Source organism: Numenius arquata, chromosome 12 (genome assembly GCF_964106895.1).
Source record: "Numenius arquata chromosome 12, bNumArq3.hap1.1, whole genome shotgun sequence".
NCBI classification, from domain to species: Eukaryota; Metazoa; Chordata; class Aves; order Charadriiformes; family Scolopacidae; genus Numenius; species Numenius arquata.
Genome location: NC_133587.1, coordinates 10709155 through 10728646, shown reverse-complemented (window position 1 = coordinate 10728646; position 19492 = coordinate 10709155). Strand labels below are relative to the sequence as shown.

General features: G+C 46.0%; 1 protein-coding gene across 2 annotated transcripts; it reads right to left on the bottom strand.

The window, feature by feature from the left end:
* Positions 1-171: 171 nt before the first annotated feature.
* Positions 172-8060, bottom strand: TTPAL (alpha tocopherol transfer protein like). 2 transcript variants are annotated; one of them, XM_074156889.1, is made up of 4 exons: positions 7614-8060; positions 6697-6890; positions 4713-4823; positions 172-3977 (listed from the first exon to the last, which is right to left on the bottom strand). In XM_074156889.1, exons 1-4 carry the CDS (start codon positions 8050-8052, stop codon positions 3702-3704), a joined length of 1020 nt encoding a protein of 339 aa, XP_074012990.1. In that variant the 5' UTR covers positions 8053-8060; the 3' UTR covers positions 172-3701. The 2 variants fall into 2 exon arrangements, with proteins under 2 accessions (XP_074012990.1, XP_074012991.1); XM_074156890.1 differs by having other exon boundaries at positions 3702-3977; positions 6799-6890; positions 7614-8052.
* Between the last annotated feature and the right edge of the window lie 11432 nt (positions 8061-19492).

Below are 19492 nucleotides of genomic sequence, written 5' to 3'. Positions count from 1 at the left end.
TTTTTCTTTCAGTTGCTCAGGTAGAGGTGTTCAAGTAAAATTTAGTTCTGCAGTAGAAAGCAAGACTTTTTCTAACATAACATGTGGAACTAAGTATATGCCACTATTGACTTTTACAATAAAATACTTCAAGATGTAACAAGGCAAACATATTTAAAATAACAAATTAGCAGCTGTTACAATGTGTTTAATCAACCAGTCATGCATCATAAAATTACACATTTTGACCACTCCATTTTATAAAATGCAATATAAAAATAAATTTTGTCAAAATAAGATGTACACTTAACCACCCAACACCTCTAGGCCCACATAAAACAGAAGGCAAAATTATTAGCTTGACTAACACTATGATTAACTCATGCCAAAATGAGATTTAACAAAAACAATACTTGACCCAATTCCTGAAAATACCTCGGGTTTGTAACACCCATTTGCAAAAGTATAAACTCAAGTACTTTTATGTACAGTATGAAGCTACCTTTTGTCCCACTTAATGCCAAAAGCCATGGCTGCCCAATGCAGTTCAACTGTCTTTCCTTATTTCATGTTGGATTTGGCAGGAGAGCTTATGCACTAGGCAAAGCATGTAAAAAACCTCTGGAAATAACTTTATTTCAAGTGGGAAAAAACAACCAACCTGTAAGCTTTTCCTATCTCAACTTGCAGATAAGGAGACTCTATACTTAAAATGAGTGTTTATTTTCCAAATGCTGACAAGATAAATCTTGGAAACAAACCAATTTCTTTGCTAATAAGTGCTAAAGCTCAAAGAGCGTTCTCAGCTCAGTAGTCAGGCACATATAAGACAGAGCTGTTCTTTCTCTAAGACAAGCCAAGCACTGGTTACAGACCTGAAAAAGGGTAGAGATAGAGCTCAAAAAAGTTGCAGCTCTGTCTGAGTTCTAAAGCCAAGAAAGAGCAAATTAGAAGTAGCAGTTAGATGCTTGATGAAGGTAAGCCTGGCTTAGTTCAAGTATCCTGACATCAACTGCCCAGCAGCCAGCTTTAAGAAAAAACAAGTTTCTGGAGGCATAACACAGGCTATTTTCAGCATTGATAATGCAGCCTTATCTATTATGTTTAAATCATACTTAGTTTAAATCATTCGTAGTTTCTCTGCAAGCAGAGGAGAGAAGGGGAAGGAGGGATAAATCTACTTTGCCTACAATGTAAGGCATGCAAGAGAATACAAAAAGCCTGAAAAAGGGTTTGGTTTCTGTAGAGGTTCCTCAGCCTTTTCCTGAACATCACGAGATTTTTTTTTCTAAGGACGCTAAATTGCATTTTGGATATTCAGCTTCCTTCTCCAGTAGTTACATAAGGAGAGCAAAGTAGCTGTTCGTGTAGGTTAACTTCAAACCCTGCAGCACAATTGAGGAAAGCGCATCAAATACCAGTCATTTCGTCACCTCTGGGAAAAATGGTCCATCCTATTTTATTTTTTTTTTTTATTGTACATTGTGTCTGGAATTAAGAGGCACTAAAACAATATAAACACCACTGTCTCTGTTCCAGCAATTAAAGGGCACGGGCAACCACTTACCTTTCTAAGTTCTGGTGCTGTGTGCTACTGTCTTGCTAGGTGGCACAAAAAACTGAATTAATCTCTGCAAAACATGCAGCATGTTCTGGTCAGAAACGAGGAGGAAATGGCTAGCAGTACTTTTACCTTATTTTAAGTAAATGAAAATGGTAGGGGGTTTTCCCCCCCCGGCACTAAAGGTAATAGCTGCCAAAGAGGAAAAAGAATTGCCTTAGAAAGGTAGGAAATATCAGATGCTTTCAGTGAGGAAAATTCATCTCTTCCCACCTTTAATCTAAAGCAGTTCAAGTGATGAGTTCCCTGCTCCCACAAATTCTGGACTGCCACCCAGAAAACAGCTTCATGGTTTACCCCTTTTCAAAACTCAATCTCCTTTTATAATGCTCGGATGACAGGTATGGCATTTTCTACCCCCTAGTTCCAGAATAAGGTCTGCTGCCAGATCAGGAAGTCATTACAGTGGCAGGAGTCTCTTTTCAGCAGTGCAATCGTGCTGTAGGGGGACTGAGAGGAAGACAGACAGTCAAAACAGAGTTTGGCACTTTGAAAAATGAATGTCTGAAATCCTCAAGATGCTTTAGTTTTATATTTATAGAAACATAACTGGTACCTATAATCACACTTGGCACTAAATAAAGATTTCATCCAGAGAAAGTGCTCTAGAAATAAGTCTCCAATTAGAAGGGATGTTCTTTTTCACCAAATAGTGGAATATTTCACCTTGAAATAATAGGGTGTGCTTTCCTGGTCCAAGTGAGGTTTCCCATCTCCACACTATTATAGTGCAGAAAAACATGTGCAAAGACTGTGCTCAGAGTTAAATTCTAATTCAAGACCACTAAACAGGTTGAAGTTGGGGAGCGGGAGCAGCTTATTTAGACAAAGGTATCTTACCCTGATTTGACATCGGAGTCTGAATTCTGTCTCTAGACAAAGACCTAGAAGCACAGGCAATACAAGCTACAGGTAAATATTACAGAGATGATTAAAGTCTAACTTCATACAGGAACATGACAACCAAAGACAGAAGAGGTCAACAAAGTTGAAAACAAAGTTATAAAATTTCACAAAAGAGCCAACAAGCACGGTGAACAAAGTGCTACAATGCCAGGAAATTTAAGAATGTGCTTTCAAGTAGCCTACCTGCATTTGGTTTCACAGAGTTAAACCCAAATTCTGCCTAAAGTAACAAGCTAAAGCAGCACCTTGCTGTCTTACATGAAGTATTGCCTTCTATACATCATACGCCAACTGCTACAAGGCCTCCTTACAAATTCTGTGTATGAGTTCATTACCCAATTCCTCATCGCAACCAGCTGAAGAAAACAACAACTGACAATGCAGGAAGGTGGCTGACATTGCTTTTTCTTATTTGGTCCTAAACCTCATTATCTGAAGCTGTTCTCTAATCAAAAGCTTTTACTTCATCTGAATAACTTCCTGTTTTCTCAAAATGAAGATTGCATCTGTTTACAATAAGCCTTGGCATAGATGTTATAGTAGTTAATCCACTAGTTACAGTTCTTCCTACTGTGAGGAAGTTTCAGAAATTATCTCGATACTTATATTAATGGATAAGAAAGTTTTGCTCTATATTAATTTGAGACAAATATTCCTTGAGATATTTCAGGAATGCCAACTCACAATCTGAACCAAGTGATAGAGGACAGGCCAAGTTAGACTTCTATGTTTTTAAGCAATCTTCACTGACAGAACTAAGTTTTGCAGGGTTCAAAAGCAATTTTCTTGTCTTGGATTACCAGTGTTCGCAGAAGGGGAAGGGAACGGATAGTCACAAGGCTAGTAAATCATTGTTGTCACTTTTCGTCTGTATGGGGAAAGGGTAAGAAACTATCAAGCTTACCATCCTGCAATATGTTATTTTCTTTGTCATTAGAAAGAATAGGACAGTTTGCATCATTCACAGAGAGGCTGATGAGCCTCAAGTATTCTCCATAACTTGTGCTCTTTGCCTTTGCCCTCCCCGAACTCTGCCCTGCCCCCATTGTGCCCTCTTCAGCTTCCTTTGGTTCTAGGTTGTAAAGTGCCTCAATGGTCTGTTCCCAGCTGCAGGTTTAGGAGTAAGGCAGAGTTCAAACCACCACCTATCAGAACAGATCTTGACCATGCTGGAAAACTTCCCTTCACTGTTTTTTTAATAACAGTAATAGAGCTGAGGTTTCATGCCTCGCAGAGAATCATCACATTGCTTTTCATCAGCGTCCCCACTCACTAGCATGTCATGGGGAGAGCTGTCACACGGGAGAACCAGCTCGGAGAAATCATGCAGGAAGTCCTCCTCGGAGGCCAGCAGCAGCTCGTTCCATGCAGAGATGTCCAGCTTCCCTGCAGTACCACCATACTCTTCAGGAAGGATCACTGGAGGAATGTTTTGATGAAGGGAATTCAGATCACAGCCATGAAGAAAAAACTGAAGAAGCAAGCAAAAGTTAACTTTAATAGTGCATAGCAAACACTTCACAGCAAATTACTGAAACAGTCAGCTAACAAGCTTATTTTGAGCTAAAGACCAAATTTTAGGTCTTTATGTGCAAGTGGCAGCATACAACACTGGGCAAGTGCAGTTAGACAAACTGGTGAGAAAAGCCTTGAGAAGATCCAAGTCTAGTGCAGCTTAAATCCTAGCAAGAGAGACTTGGCATTTGCCAGCCTGTGCTGAAGTTCCAAATTCAACTGTTCACTCATGGGATTGGAAGGATTTATCCTTGTGGAAAAAAAGCATCATCCTTTGCAACTACATCCAGTCCTATGGCGAGAACACTAGTGCCATGCAGGATGCTTGGCATAAGGGAGAAGAGCAAGGAAGGGGCAAAACAGATTTCATGTGACACCATCTCATAAACAAAGTGCTACTTGCCAAGATAATCCAACCCCAGGGATGAAATTAGCGTCCTGAACACATAGTATGTGTACTAAAGATCCACATTAATGTTCTGCCAATATTACACTCCTCAAAGCTTCTCTCTCATAAAGAATTTTTCCAACAAGCATCTTTTTAAAAGTAAAGCAGAAAAGACCAGTTAGATCAAGCAAAAGGCACCAACATTTTTCTAGCTGTGAGGTTTTTCAACAGTTTTTACTTGCAGCGGGCATGCAAGGAACTTACAAACATTAGCATTAATGTTGAAATGACACAAATCCTTACCCGATTTGCTATCTTTTCCTTCAGAAAAGGCTTGATGATTGCAAAAATGCCTTTGAATATACGAGGCTCATTTATTATGTTAACAGCTTTTATTCGAATGGGGAATCCATCCTGAAGGGTAAAGAAGATTTTTATAATGCAGTTTAAAAAACGTTTGCCATCTTCCTCTTTTTAAAAATCTCCTGAGACTGACTGCCAGCACAACCCACTGGCTCCCAAACTTCCATCTGAGGTACCAACATAAACCAATACGGCAACAGAAACACACCTTGCAATATGAAATAGTCTTAAGATGACATCCGTGGGCATAAAAATAAAGCCAAGAGACAAGAAAACCTTGCATCGAGAAATGTATTTCTGTCAGTAAATCTTTATTTCTTATGTTGTTTTTCATCTCCATGGCCCTTAGGTAATCACTGTCCTTTGAGTATTCCCAACCCTGATAAGGAGGCAGTTACAAAGTGATAACCCTAGCTTCTGAGGAGTGCACCACACTCAGAGCAGGCTGGTTCTAATGATGCGTCCAACTACAACATTTGGTGCCCAAGATACTCTAAAATGTGTTTTTATATAAGGAAGAAATCTACTGTCACTATTTTCCTGCCTTTCGAACTATCTGTCATGCTAACTGCAAAGGACAAACAGGCTCTGCTGCCAACAGAACACACAGTGTCTCCTGTACAAGACAGTTTAAAACAAGTTATTATGGGATTTCTGCTGGAGAAATTTATTTGCAGAAACATTTTTCCAAGGCAAAAGCTCCTGATCAGCAATTAAGGTCTCACGTGCCACAGTGAAGTTTCTTTCCCTTATGACCAGCTCTACACACAGAAAGGAAGCAGTTAATGCTTGGAGTGAAAAGCAGGTAACTGCAGGAGTATTTTTCTCCTTATGAAGCTCATCTCTGCAAGAGAGGCAGCTCAGCAAGGCCGATGCAACACATTTATATACCACTCATACCTTTATATCCTTCACCAAGTTCAGCTTTTGTTTTGTGAGTAGTTTTCACTAAATAACAGCATGAAACCCATCACTTTATTCGTGCAAATTAAATATGGGTTCAGACAGTTAAATGACACATTCAGATCAAAATTTAAAGGAGTGAGTTCTTAGATAGGCATTCATAAACTCACTAGTCTCACCTCTGTAAACTCCCCAGATTCCCCCTGTCCTCTCCCCAAGATATAACCAGCTCAGGCCAGAATAAAAGTAATGAGGGAATGAACCCATTCAAGAGAAGTTTTCCTCATCTCACTCCCCCAGATATCCCACAAAACATCAGCTAAAATCATCAGACCTTCCTGCTGCTTTGGCCAGGTTACTCCTCACTCCTTCCACCTTCCCATTTTGTACAACTCCACTTGTGCTCACATCCTCACTCTAACTTGCTCTCCATCATTTTCCTTCCAAACATCTAGTCAGAGATCCTCCTTATTACTGTCTCTCTTGCTGCCCCCTACGCTGAAGAAGCCTCTCTCCTTTCAGGGAGTGGATGGAAATCCTCCTCAAGTCACACCCATTCAAAAGTCCTCTCTGCAGAATTTTTGGAGCGGTACCTGCACTTGCACTCGCCCAGTGGTCAATGAGTGACCTGCTCCGTCTTGGCTGACAGGGACCATTTAAATAACGAGCCATTCCTCAGCATTCAGGCAAAAGGGTGTCTTAATTCAAAGAGTGTCTGTAATTCACTGCTCGTTTGCTCACTCTCTCTTCCTTACCACTACCAAGCAGAACTACTTTTTTCTGTTCCAACTCAAAGTTTGCATTTCTAATGCAAATTTAGTTTTAGGGATGCAAAAGTCAAAAAAAAGGCAAGTGAGGTAAGTTGGCAAGGGTCTGAGAAACTGGTTGGGCAGAGAAGTGTTTTAACTCTGCTAGTAAAAGCCAAGACGCTTAACTTTCCAGTGACATAGTCAAGAACTCTAGACACAGAAGCAGTCATTTACAATGCACAAGCTTATTTTCCCACCAGTTCAGGTCTTACCTGAAGAATTCCAATCACTTTTTTGGCTACAAAAGGACCAAAATGAGACGCCTTAGATAAGCTGACTCCTTTGTAGTCTGCCAGGATTACAATTCCATTCACCTGGGTCTCTTCGGACTGAATGAGTTTTTCTAACGTTAAGTATATGGCACGAATGTTCTCAGTAATCGGATAATTACTGGGTGTCCATCTGTCTGAGGTTACAAGACATGGATGGTAAGTCGGAGAGTAAATATAAACTAACAATACACATTCCAAAAACTGATTTTCTATTTTCCTGGACTCTTAAAAGTTAGTCTTTAATAGCCACAGTTCTAGTTGAGAGCAGCCTTTCTTAAGCAAGAGATAAAATGGCAACTCATGTTTACTTCAGGGAGCAAAGGCAATGGTTTTAAGAACCCCGTTCTCCACCCAGCACAGCTTATTAGAAGCAGTTTCAGCTCAGAAAGAAAGCAGGTAAATGGAAAGGAGGAGAATGAATGAAGAGAAATTTACAGCAAGCCTGGCAGCACCAAAAGCACAGGGAAGGCTCCGATTGTTTACACGGGAGTCAAAGCCACAGGCTCCTCTCTCCACTTATTGTCAAAGCAAATTACAAGCTTCTAACTGTAGGCCAGCAGCCCTGTTTCAATTTGAGTTACTACACATTAATTTTTCTTGAATCACCTAGCATTTAATCAACCACCTCACTGCATTTTTGTTTTGACATAACTGCAGTTATTGCTGACACGGGAAAAGGAACTGGTATAACGTTGGCTAACGACAAATACGTTCCTTCACAAATTAACTCTTCCACTTTCAAAGGGAACCCACATACTCTGTGTAAGTAACCAGCGTTCACAGGAGAGCAGGAAACACATTTTTGGCCCAGACACACCTCGAAGACGAAGAACAAAGACATTCATGCGTTTCAATACCTGGACGGATGCAGACGACATGGCGTCCCTCTGGGTCCAGATGAGGCAGCACAGTGACAAAACCAGACTCTAGGACAGGCTTTATTGCGGACGGCTTCAAATTGTTGAAGACCTCAGGCCAGCTCCTCCTACAGGTGTGGTAGTTCACCAGAAGCTGAAGAGCTCGATCATAATCAAATTTCCTGGCTCTGAGGAATCTTAGCAAAAAAGCATCGTCCAGGCAGGTCCCCAGGGAGGGATAGTCTTTGCACACCATATCTCGGAGCGCTTGCACATCACGGAGCCTCCATTCAGGTTTCTCTTGGAGCTCTTCCCGGGCTTTGGTAATGAGATCAGGAGACAGCGAGCAAACATACTTTGGCCGATCTGGCAAGAACTCATTGTCTGATGGAGATCCCGCTGATGGACTTGTCCTGGTGCAGTCACTGTCTCCTGACATAATGTAGCAGGAATCTGTCAAAAACCAAGAACTACATGACAAACAATCCCATGCAGTAACAAGCTTATTTATTATTTACATATTTATTGTGTCCTGTATCCCTCCATTTCCCTGGTGACAAGACGGCGCTTGCAAGAACCGGCACTGCAGCCAGAAGTACAGTTCAGACATTTTAATTCTCTACCCAGGACTAGAAAGTGCCAGTTTCTCTAATCTCTTTATCCTGCATAGCAGGTAGAAAACAACCTTAGATGAAGCCTAACCAAATTTAAAAAAATAATAAAATTAAAATATAGAATCACAAAGCCTCATTACAAAATACAGAATTTAATTTGCCTTAACATTTATTTCCTCTGTCAAACTGGAAAACAAAGCAATGTAAACATATCCCCATTAGGCAGGATTCTCACATTTGGTCAAATTACACCCTCTTCTGAGAAACTCTCCTAGCTGAGCCCCGACAGCTGGGCGTTTTCATTAACTTCTCTGGCAAATACATACATCGATCAGCATGTCTGCCCAAGTGAACGTTTTGAGCAATTCAGGAGGAGAGGCATTCAGGAATATAAGAAATGGCGGCAGTTCACAGACTGGATGATCAGGTGAGGAAATACACACTTTTATGCCAGCACTGCATATGTCTACTAAGGTAGGCTTAATACAGTTTTCAGTGTGCTGCCAATATTTCTCATCTAGGAGCTGAATTTCTAAATCCAGTAGCAAGTGGATAGAGATGAGTGAAAAATTATAGTCTGGTATACTTCCTGTAGCTTGACCTGGGACTGGAAGGGAAAAACATGCCCTTTTTTCCTGAGCTACACCTATTCAGTCACTCACAACACACTACACCACTCCTGGGTGTCAGACAGGAATCGCCTGTCAGAATAACACCTGTCCCACGTAACCAGCTTTTCTCTTGCAGCTCAATCACTTACTTCTACCACACCTTCCCCAGGTTCCTCGGGGAAGATCCCACAGCGCTGGGATCACTCACAGGGACATGTTTCAGCTCGCTACAGCCTGGGCTGTGCGGGACATGCACAGACAGGCTCCTGCAGAGGAGCTGGCACCAGGGAGCAGTGCTCCCTCCTCACCTTCCCCAGGGCAGAGGGCCCCAAATCGTCAGCCTCTGCGCTGATGTCCTGAACATCTGCCTGTGGGCAGCGCAGGAGCCCATGCACCCTGCCAGTGCTCCAGGCACTGAATAGGGCACAGACGCACGGAAGCCCCCACAGCCCCTCAGTTCCAGCATTAGCCCCACACACAACCCATAGCCCCAGCATTAGCCCCCTGCACCACCACCCCAGCAGCACTAATCCCCGTGCACCACCACCCGCCCCAGCCCCTCAGCTCTGGCATTAACCCACACACACCTCCCAGCCCCTCAGCTCCAGCATTACCCCCTTAAACCCGCCCCAGCCCCTCAGCTGCGACACTAACCCCACACCCAGCCCCTCAGCTCCGACACTAACCCCACACCCAGCCCCTCAGCTCCGACACTAACCCCACACCCAGCCCCTCAGCTCCGACACTAACCCCACACCCAGCCCCTCAGCTCCGACATTAACCCCAGACAGCCCTTCAGCTCCAGCACCTTCCACCCCACCACCTCCACAGCATCACGCAGACCCCCTCCAACACCCTAACTCCACACCTACACCCTGGGCCCGGCCCGACCCAGCCCCGCCGCCATACCGGAGTGCTCCCGCACAGCAGCACCGTCTCTAGGCAGCGGCGCCCCGGAACTACCGCGGCCGCCCGGAAATGACGTGCTCACCGCGCATGCGTGATGTCGCCGGCGGTGCGGGACGCTGCGATGCCGGCCCAGGGCTCTGCCCGGCGGCTGCCGCCCGCTCCCTTCCCCCGGTAACCCTCCCCTTGCCGGGCGTAAACGATCTAGAGAGCGCCGGTGTGTTCGGCTGTGGGCCGAAAAGGCGGCTTTTCCCCTGTCTGTGGCGTCTGTGCGGTACGGTGTGAGGGAAGCAGAGTACCCCTTTGTGGGGGGCACTTCGGCCCTTGAATCGAACCTCGTCCCTTTCTGCAGCGACCATCCGTTATCTCCAACCAGAAGCCACAAAGGCACAATTACATATATTAAGACCCCGGGAGCAGGAGCACGGGAGCGGGTGGTGACCTGCCATGTCCTCGGGGCCTTTCCCCATCTGGGCCCAAGCCGGTATCTGAGGCAGCAGCGACCTCCAGGGCTGCGAAGAGAGGTGAAAGGTAGCTGGCAATGAGGCCGCAGGACTGTCTGCGGGCCCCGGAGCCTCTCCCTGCCAGCCAAAAGCCAGAGCAGGGGCAGAATCCAATGTAATAGACAATCTCTGGAAGTGTCCTTCAGCCGTATTTTCTGTAAGCGTACTCATCCGCAAGCTCTACTTGATCTAGAAATGTGTGGGGTACTCAAAGAGAAGGAATGCAGTTAAATCTACAGTCTACCGGAAATCAATGTAGACAGCAGAGAATACAGGAGAGCTTGTGCTCAGAGCAGATACAGAATTACCTGGTCAGAGCTAGAGTCCAGGCAAGTGCAGCTGCCTCCTGTGTTGGGATGTTACTGGGGCCCAAGAGGTGTGCTGGCTGCAGCCAGAATTGAAATGCCAACAGAGGGACTAAGTGCTAATACATTTTTTTGCCTTTTTTTCGATTGGTTTGGGTTTTGAGAGGATAGAAACCCGCATCCTACAGGAGTTCAGATAGTGATGCCTGACCTCTCTGCGTGGAATTTGTAATAAAAATAAAAAAGATGGTCACTCCCAAGCTTGCTGCATTAAAAAGAATTTAACAGGGAGTTCTGGGGCGTGGGGGGAATGACAGGTTTAACCCCACTGATCGATGAATGCAGAGTGAGATTGCAAAACGCGCTCAGCGTCCTGCTGGGGACTGTCCTCCGGCTGAGGGTCCCTGTGAGCTCCGAAGGCTCTGCTCCTTCCTCTCAGCTGTAACCCGTGCTTTTAGCCAGGAGAGGGAGTCAAAGATACTTGGACAAAGAGCGGGAACCCCAGGAGCCCGCCGCAGTCGTAACCAAGGCTTTTCTGCATCGTCTGAGACTCAGCTCTGATTTATTTCTCTTCCGAGTTTCATCCTTCCAAAGTGTAAAAAAATTTATTTAAGTGGAAATTATTAAGGAAATATTTAAGTGATACCATGCCTGGCAAGAGATATCCCAGTGTAGCAGCAAATTGAGTGTGCCACAGGTGTTTATCTGCAGAGAGACATTTCAGAGAAGGGGAGTACATTGATTCAAACCCATGGTGATATTCCAATCCAGCCCTGCTTTGGGTCCCCCAGCTCAGAGCTGGGTGCAGCCTGGCAAGCTAAACTGGGACCGGTTTTGATCTGTGTGAATTAGAGCTGTTGATAATGTTGCTCCATGGCCTTTCCAGTAGATCATGGGATAAATGAGGCTGGAAGGGACCTCAGGAGGACAAGAGACCTTACATTGCTCCTGTTTCCATTCATACAGCTCCTGGGCGCAGAGACCTGCAGCACAAGCATGAGAGAAGCAGCCGGGCAGGACCTGGAGTCCCAGGGCAGAGGTAAGAGCCTGAAACTGGCAGCCGCAAACACAGTTTGGATGGAGCTGTTTCTGGGCAAGAGTCATCCCTCCAGAGAGAGGGAGAAGGTGTATGCTGAGAAGAAGGGTCTGTGGCCTCACAGCTGAAGGGATGAAGGAGGTTCCCAGGTACACCTGATCCAGCTTACTGCTGACATTAGCAGGGAGGCAGGGCTGGTCTGAGGAAAGGCTTAAAAACACTGAACGGCTGGGAAATACTGGAACTGCAAATAGGAATTTATGCTACAGGTTGCAAAATCTGGTTGGAATTTGCACCCCTTAAACAAGGGAGGAAAATTTAGCAGGGAGGTGGCAGTTCCAGAGCTGACTGGTTAGTAGCTGCTGCAACAGGGTGTTAGGAGTAAGCAGGGATGTTTGCAAGGAGTGATGTGTGAAGGAAGCTCTGCTTTGGAGTACAATAAGGGCAGGATGCAATTGAGAATCAGCAATCACATTGAGAGAGATGTGAAAAAGGATACTAAAATAAGAGCAAGAGCCTTAGGCAGGTAAGAGAGAAGAAGGAAGGAAGGAAGGTAGTGGTGAGAATACTGCATAGTGAAGAAAGACTGGAGGTGAAATGTAATTTGGGGATGGTCCCCAAATGAAGTAAGTCTCTTACCTCAATTTTGCTTATGTGGGGAATGTTAGGTTGAAGAGAGTGGTAGGTGGTGAATGGAAGTGAGGGGTTCAAGCACCAAGCCAAGTTGTAGGGGGAGTTTTGAGGTATTGGCACATGAAATCGCAGGAAAGGTAGCAAGAGTTTCTGTAATTTACTCTAACTGGTATTGGCATGTTGTGACTAGAAACCAGTAAAGGCAGAACCTCTCAATAAGGAAGTAAAAGCTAAAAACTGGAAACAAACGTTCAGGCACTGACAGTCCTCCCCTAGCTGGAGAGTTTTGTCCTTACTCACAGCTCTAAGAGGGAGAAGAACATACTGCACCATGTGTGCAACCCTCCCCAGCCAAAAGGAGATGAAGTGCATCAACTCTGACACTTCATCAGTCCAAAGATGCAGTATTTTGCAGGAGGCTTCAGTCAGGACTTGTGTTGCCTTGACCTTGGGAGCCACACCTGGAGCCCCATGGGGAATCCAGCCCCTCTCATGTTCATCTCTCCTATCACATGTGATAACATACCTTTCTCAGCTCTTCTCCTGGGAGCTCTCGTGCCCTGCCGTTGTGTTATAAATGAATGGCTGTTGGTGTTGGTTGATATTTAATGAAGTCCGTGTAATAGTCTTCACTCATTTACTTATCCGAACAGTCTTAATACCTAGCCTGGGAAAGTTATCTTGGCTTCTTTAAGCTTTTCCACCATTAGCAATAAACGTTTTACAGTCTTGGCAAGCTGAGACCAAAAAGAGAGCATGACTTCAAACAGCATTGCTCACAGAGAAAGCTTTAAACTGATATTAAATCACTAAACTGTGCAAACATAACAGTCCTGTAATAAAGATAATCTATGTACAGTTCAGGCCAAGAGGGGCTCCGGTCCTTGGGGTGCAGGTGGAACCTCTGGGCCCCACAAATTACACAACCCTTTTGGGCAGCTCAGCATCCGAGCAGAGAGTCACTGGTCCTATAGCACTGGGCGAGGTCTGCCCACGCGTGGGGCCCTGTTGTATCTCAAGCCCAAGTTTCTTTCATTGCACCAGTCCAGTGGCATGGAAAGGGCTGTAGGGAATGGGACCCCTACTAATCTCCCCAGGCAGGGCCACACCAGCCTGGTGTAAACGTGCTCCGGACACAGTGCCTGACCCGCAGGGCACTTGGCTGTGATGCAATCCAACAGCTATTTCTCCACACTCATAGGGTGAAGTGACTAAGAAAATATGCCCTAAATTACCATAAATATTCATAGTCTCAAAGCCTGGAAGTGTACATCCTTGCAGGATAGGCTTCCATGCCTGCTCTCACCCTGCATGTCGGGGTGCGAGGAGAGGATCTCACAGATGACAGCCTTGGTTGTGAGAAACAGATGCGGTGCTACAGAGGAGACTGCCCCTGCTCTGCTCATGCTCTCCCCACGCATGTAGGGCAGGCCAGACCCATATGCAAAGCTGTGGAAACAGGCACTGATAGGCAAATACACGCAAATCTGTAGCATCTGCTGCTGAAGCAGCTGTGTGCATTCAGGCAAACACCACCCCCAGGCTCATAAAGTCGTGCTAACATGCAGTTAGACCACCAGGAAGCCAAGTGTGCGGTGTGACACCGACCCGCAGCCGTATCCAGCCAAGAAGACTTCCCCATGCTCGTTGGCTTTACTAGCTTCAAGACCAGCAATGTTTTTGCAAAAGCTCGGCGAGGAATGTGCTTGGCAGGACCTCTGAATGTTTTAAATATGACGGGATTTTTGTACTTTAATTTACTCTGAACTAAGACAGTGTTTTCTCAGTCTTTCATCGTGTTTCACGGTGTTCTTGCACACTGGAAGGAAAGCAGCTGTCTCCATGGTAGGATGGGTCCCTGGTGGGATTAGCCTTCATGGGCACCTGTGAAGGTGCTGCTCAGGGACCTGTCCTCCTTGCCAGCCCCTTCACGACAATGGCTGCAGCACTGCTGAGTGTGTTAGAACAGTAGGAGCACTCGGGTCTGCTCCTGCTGGAAGCCGGTTGGTAAATGGTGTAGGATACTTTCCAGGGGCAGGATAAGGGAAACACTGCTGATACCTAGGTTGGACGGGGTGCTTTTGCTCTTGGGGCTTTCAACCTGGTGCCCCTCATAGGCCTGTATATCAGCGGGAAGGAGTGAAGCAGGGTTGGGTGTTGGAGTAACCCCTAAGCAATATCTCAGGCCTTTGCACAGCCTTGGCGTGAAGGAATGCAGCTGCATGGTGGGCTGTGAGGAGAGAAGCTGCACGCAGGAAATAGCAGGATTTGGATGGAAATGTAAGAGCCTGCAATGCTGGAGCTGTCTCCGCTGCCTTCTCCATGGGCATGCAGCACAGCAGCTCTCCAGTGTGCTCTCCCACATGAGAAAATGCCACTCTAATCCCACACCTTAAGGTAATTTTTAGAGAGGGCTGAAAACCATGCAGAGGTAAGGAGCTGGGGTCCTCCACATTTCTTTAGGTGGACCTTTAAGGCTTTGTATCCCCTGCAGATCAGCTCTGAGCTGATCCTAGGATATGCATGAACCCATGCACTCCATGTCAGTAGCTAATGGTAATACTAACCCATGGCAAGGATTAATTAATAGGTGTTTTTAAGGCAGAGTGAGGTTTTGGAGAGTCTTGGAGAGGAACAGAGAAGTGTATTATTGAGTTACTTTATTGTAATGATTTTCCTGGTCAGTGTGGGGGAACAGGTCATGTTCCAGCCAGTGCTAACACCTAGATTGGCAGCTGCAGTGAGGAATTCCTGTTGGATGTGCGATGCTCTCTGCTGTGGGTGTCTATCCAAACATCTCCCTCAGGCAGCTCTTGCACTGCTTATTGCACCCATGGCAGTTTCTAGGAGGAGGTAGGGAATCACAACAGCTCCACCAGACCAGAGTAATCTGGTGTGTGGTCCCCCGGGCCCAGAAGGGCTCCCTGGTCTTCGTGTGTCTATGGGGTCACAAGGGACTGCAGGTCTCAGCCAGGCAGAGTTGCCAGATGTGAGGGACTGAAATGAAGCATTGCACGGTGGTTTGTGTAACCCGTATCTTCTTCTGCGACTGATCTCCCAAGTTAGGGGTGGCCTCAGGCTTCTGAAAGCTGATGGAGCAGCCACAATCAGGCAAGCCTGGCATCACTTCAGATCCAAAGCCAGAGTAACCCTTGGAAAAGCAGTCCCCAAACCACCTTGCTTCCCAAGACCCAGGTTAGACTCAGAGCTCTTCTCCCCCTGGGCTTGAACTGGGAGCACTCTGTTGACCCCAGCAGCCTCTTCTCTCTTACACAGGACACCGAACTGAAGGACGTGACTGCGGTCTTGTTTGTGCCAAGCTCACTCCACACCTAACAAAGCTGACAGTATATTGCCATTTTTATTGGCCTGGCTGGCAATTTTTCAGGAGCTAGGTGTGTTTATTATTATCAGGGTCACACCTCAATTAGGAATGGGGAGAGGGATTTTAAACATACCCACACCTTACCCTTCCTCCTCCAGCCTCTCCGAGTGGAAGGGGATTGTGCAGTGTATGGCCTGAATTCCCAAACTGGTTGGTGGTATTTGCACTCAGCCTCGATGGAACTGGCCAGCCTGGCACACAGAATTGCCTGCCTCAGCAGTGCCACGTTGCTGAGCCGTCCCTGCTGCTACTTGTTGTTCATGGCTATCTGTGCCTGCGTGAGCACTTGCAAGTTTAATAGCAGCAATAGTTGCTTTTGTCAGAGATGATATGCAGGTCATAAAACTCATTTGCCATTCGTTTTTTTTTTTTAACCCTGCTGAAATATGAAAGCTGTGGAAAAGGCTCTGAAGTCTGTTGCCTATTTCAGATGAAGGTTATATAAGGAATGTGAAAAGAATGCATTTCATAGTGGCCAGAGGACCTAAAAATACCACTTTCACATATCTTTGCTTGGACATCGTGAAAAGATTTCACAGCTGGAGGTATTGCTCTCCAGGAAATCATCCTTAGTCTGGGTTTCAAGCACAGAAGAGAACAGTAAAAAGCTCTTGTGTCCAAAAACAACATCAGGAAGTTGTGTGTTAAAGGCTGATACAAGCTGTCCTTACAGCAGCCATCTCCTGTGACATGGGACATTGCCTGTGGGCTCCAGGGAGCCCAGCAGGATAAACCACAGTCCACGAGAGGCAAGACCAGTGTCTCACAGTGATTCCAGGCTGGAGTGACAGAACAGTTGAGGGTTGGGATCGAGGATGCCACTTAAGGACAAGGTTGTCTCTGGAGCAGTTTGTGGTTTTTTTCCCCAAGTGAGCTGAATCCAGCAATAAGAAACCTCCTGGAGGGACTGCACTGATTTAAGATTAACCAGGTAAAGGGCAACCTTGATAGAGCAGTTTGTGGGATTTATTGCTTCAAAGATTTGATATTACATATATGGAGTTTTTAGGGCATATACCCAGGCAAAACCAACCATGGGTCACAAGGTTCCTGTGGCAGAGGAATCCTTGTTTTTATTCCACATTAAACAAAGGAACTAACTCCTTTTCCTCCTCTTGACTGGACTAACCACTTAGTCGCCATGTGTGTGCTGAGATAACACATGTCCTGCGACTGCCTTTGCTGATCTTGTTCAGGCATCAGGGCTCTAGATCATCGCAGGTGCACACGTGTTGAGGGCATGCTATTTGAGGTCTGTCCTATTCTCCTGGGTCCTTGGCCCCAGAGTGGAGGCAGTCTCTAAGCGCTGTCTCCACAAGGTCCTCAAATGCAGCTCTGAATCTCCTTCCTGCATCTCACACCTGCATGACGGTCACTGGAAAGCCACTGGATGTGCAAGTGGGATGGAAAATCAGGCTGCTTCTTGAGCCCTGGTAGCTGGGATGAGACTGCCCACCTCATTTCACCTCAAGGGCAGGAGATAGGACACATGAGGGGCATCTGCTGCAGAAGCTGAAAGCTGAAAATGCTGAATGTTGTTCCTCACCGGATACCTAATCTTTACAGCCACCTAGACCTCTCTCCCCTCTTCCCATTATCTTCTGGGCATGCTACAGCTGAGAGCAGGGTCCCGTGAGCAGAAAAACAGGTCATTAAGAGCCTTCTCTAATTGTCAGTGTATTTCTTCACCTTTACAACCACTGACAAATTGACTTTCACTTTATCGTCTTATTGTGCCCCGTAGGCTCAGTTTGCCTTTGGCTGCACCTGCTGCCAGCAGTGCTTGTCTGTGTGTGAACCAAAACAGGATCATCACCCTAAAGTGCTTAGAAATTACCTTTGAAATACAAGAGGGACTTAAAAATGAACATGTTCGAAATGCTAATAACATATTTTGGCTTCCTTTGCTTGGCTTTCAGTGTGTGGTCACTTCAAGTCTTTAGTATCTCTGGAATCATGAAAGGAAATATTTATTCCTCGTGTTTGTTTTTCTTTTAATGAAAATTAGGGTTGTCATTCAATCTTACGACTCCCGCACACGTGGCTTCAGGACAGACATCAGCTAACATGAGGCTTGCCAGGAAATAGTGACAGCTGGCGACAGCATCAAACACTTGTTTGGGCTTTTTCCTCAATACACATATGCTTTGTGCTTGGCCCAACAAGAAGGTGAGCCCCTTGATTTAAAATAAATCCTCCCAGAAGAAAGAAATCCATCTGTCTGGGAAAAGTTAGAAAATATTTCTGCATTTATTTATCTTTTTTTTTTTTATGAATACAAACTCTAGTGAAGAAATATTCCTCTGTTTCCATTGGAAGGCAGTAACCAGCAAAAATTAATGTACAGTATCGAGGAATGCTTGGTGCAAATGGACCAAAAAGGATTCCCCACAGAGTATCTCTACGTACAGGAAAAAAGGTTGCTGCAGTTGGAAAAGACAGCCTGGTTATTACGGGGGTTTTTTTTGCATTTAATCTCCCAATTATAAACAATCAATGTGATTTACAAAATAATTTACAGAAAATGATTGGATTCATCATTGCAATAAATTACTTGGTACGATGCCACCAGTAGTGTTGAGAGACAATAGAATACTTCTGACACCATCAGCACAAGGCGAGTTGTTTCATTTTTGCATTGGAAATCAAGGGACAGACCTACAGCTCCTCTGGCTGGGCTGGCCCAGATTCGTCCCCACCAGGGACCTCTTGGCAGCCTTGGTTCCACCAGCTTCATCTGGTGGATGAAGCCAAGCACCCCACGTAGTCTGTGGTTACTTAGAGCAGCTATTGCCTTGCACTGCCAGAAATGACTCAGGCCTGAAGCTGTGTGAGCTCCAGCCCTGCCAGCTGCCAGAGAGGCTAGTGCTGGGCACGGGAGGGCTCCTTTCCTGGTTTCAGCTGTAAACCAAAGGTCACATCTGCAGGGCTTTGGCACAGGCAGGCACAGAGAAACAGGGACTGTGGCAAGGAGGGAGCAGGGCAGCCGGGTGCAGACCCAGGGCTGGGGCAGACCCAAGGGGCTTGGGCAAGACAGGGTCTTTCCTTGACCTCTGTCGATCTTCTCTGCAGGACTCAAAGCACTGTGTTTTTGAAGTTGCTGCCCTCAAACCCTCTGAGGTCTAAAAGAGCCATAACGAATTCTTATCTTGTTTTGAAGACCTATAAATCTGTTATCAGCCACTCTTAAGATGAGGGAGTGGCACTGGACTGGACAAGTAGATTATATGGCATATCTAAAATTAAAGCTGGGTCTGAACTGAGATACCGGGTCATGATGCTCCCAGCACTTGGGCAGCCCAAGACCTTGGTCCAGTCTCTGAGGCTCAGGCCCTTCTCACCCTCACAGGTCTCTCCCCTTCATATGTCCTTCCCCCCTGTTTCCTTCCAAATAGGCATCCAATGGTCTTCTTCTGACTGCTGAGAAGTAGTAGTGGGGCCAGTGATATTTTGGGCAGTGCTGCCCACTGCCAGCCTGTATGGGGGTGACCCCATCTCATTAGCTGAAATCTCCCGAACCCCATGGTTCCCCACCTTCCCAGTCCAGGTAGCGAGGAGGCAGTAAGTGGTGTAAGGGAAGGATTTGGCAGTGGTTGCCTCTCTGAGCCTTGTGGTGGGAGGGTGGTCATGGCACAAAACCCCTCAAAAGGCAGAAGGATCCAAATAGTGGAGAATCCTGGTGGGCCAGACTTTGCCCCGCTATCAGCTGAATAGATTTGTTAGACCTGGCTGGGGGGGTAAGTTTGCTGGAGGGTGACACCATGCAAAGGCCTGGGACTAGCCATGGCTGAGGAGCGGTTCTGCCAGTGCTGCCTAGGCAAAACCCATGTGCTTCACCTGCTGTGATGCTCCTGGGGGAGCTTCCGTCTCCATCAAGTTTGGCTGG

Bases quoted from the DNA above. Each gene is read 5' to 3' on its own strand.
- TTPAL (XM_074156889.1), bottom strand. From the start codon at position 8,052: ATGTCAGGAGACAGTGACTGCACCAGGACAAGTCCATCAGCGGGATCT. The intron at 4,824-6,696 runs GTAAGACCTGAA...TTTACCCTTCAG, and splicing joins AAGTGATTGGAATTCTTCAG to GATGGATTCCCCATTCGAAT. The intron at 3,978-4,712 runs GTAAGGATTTGT...TTGCTTCTTCAG, and splicing joins AGGAAAAGATAGCAAATCGG to TTTTTTCTTCATGGCTGTGA.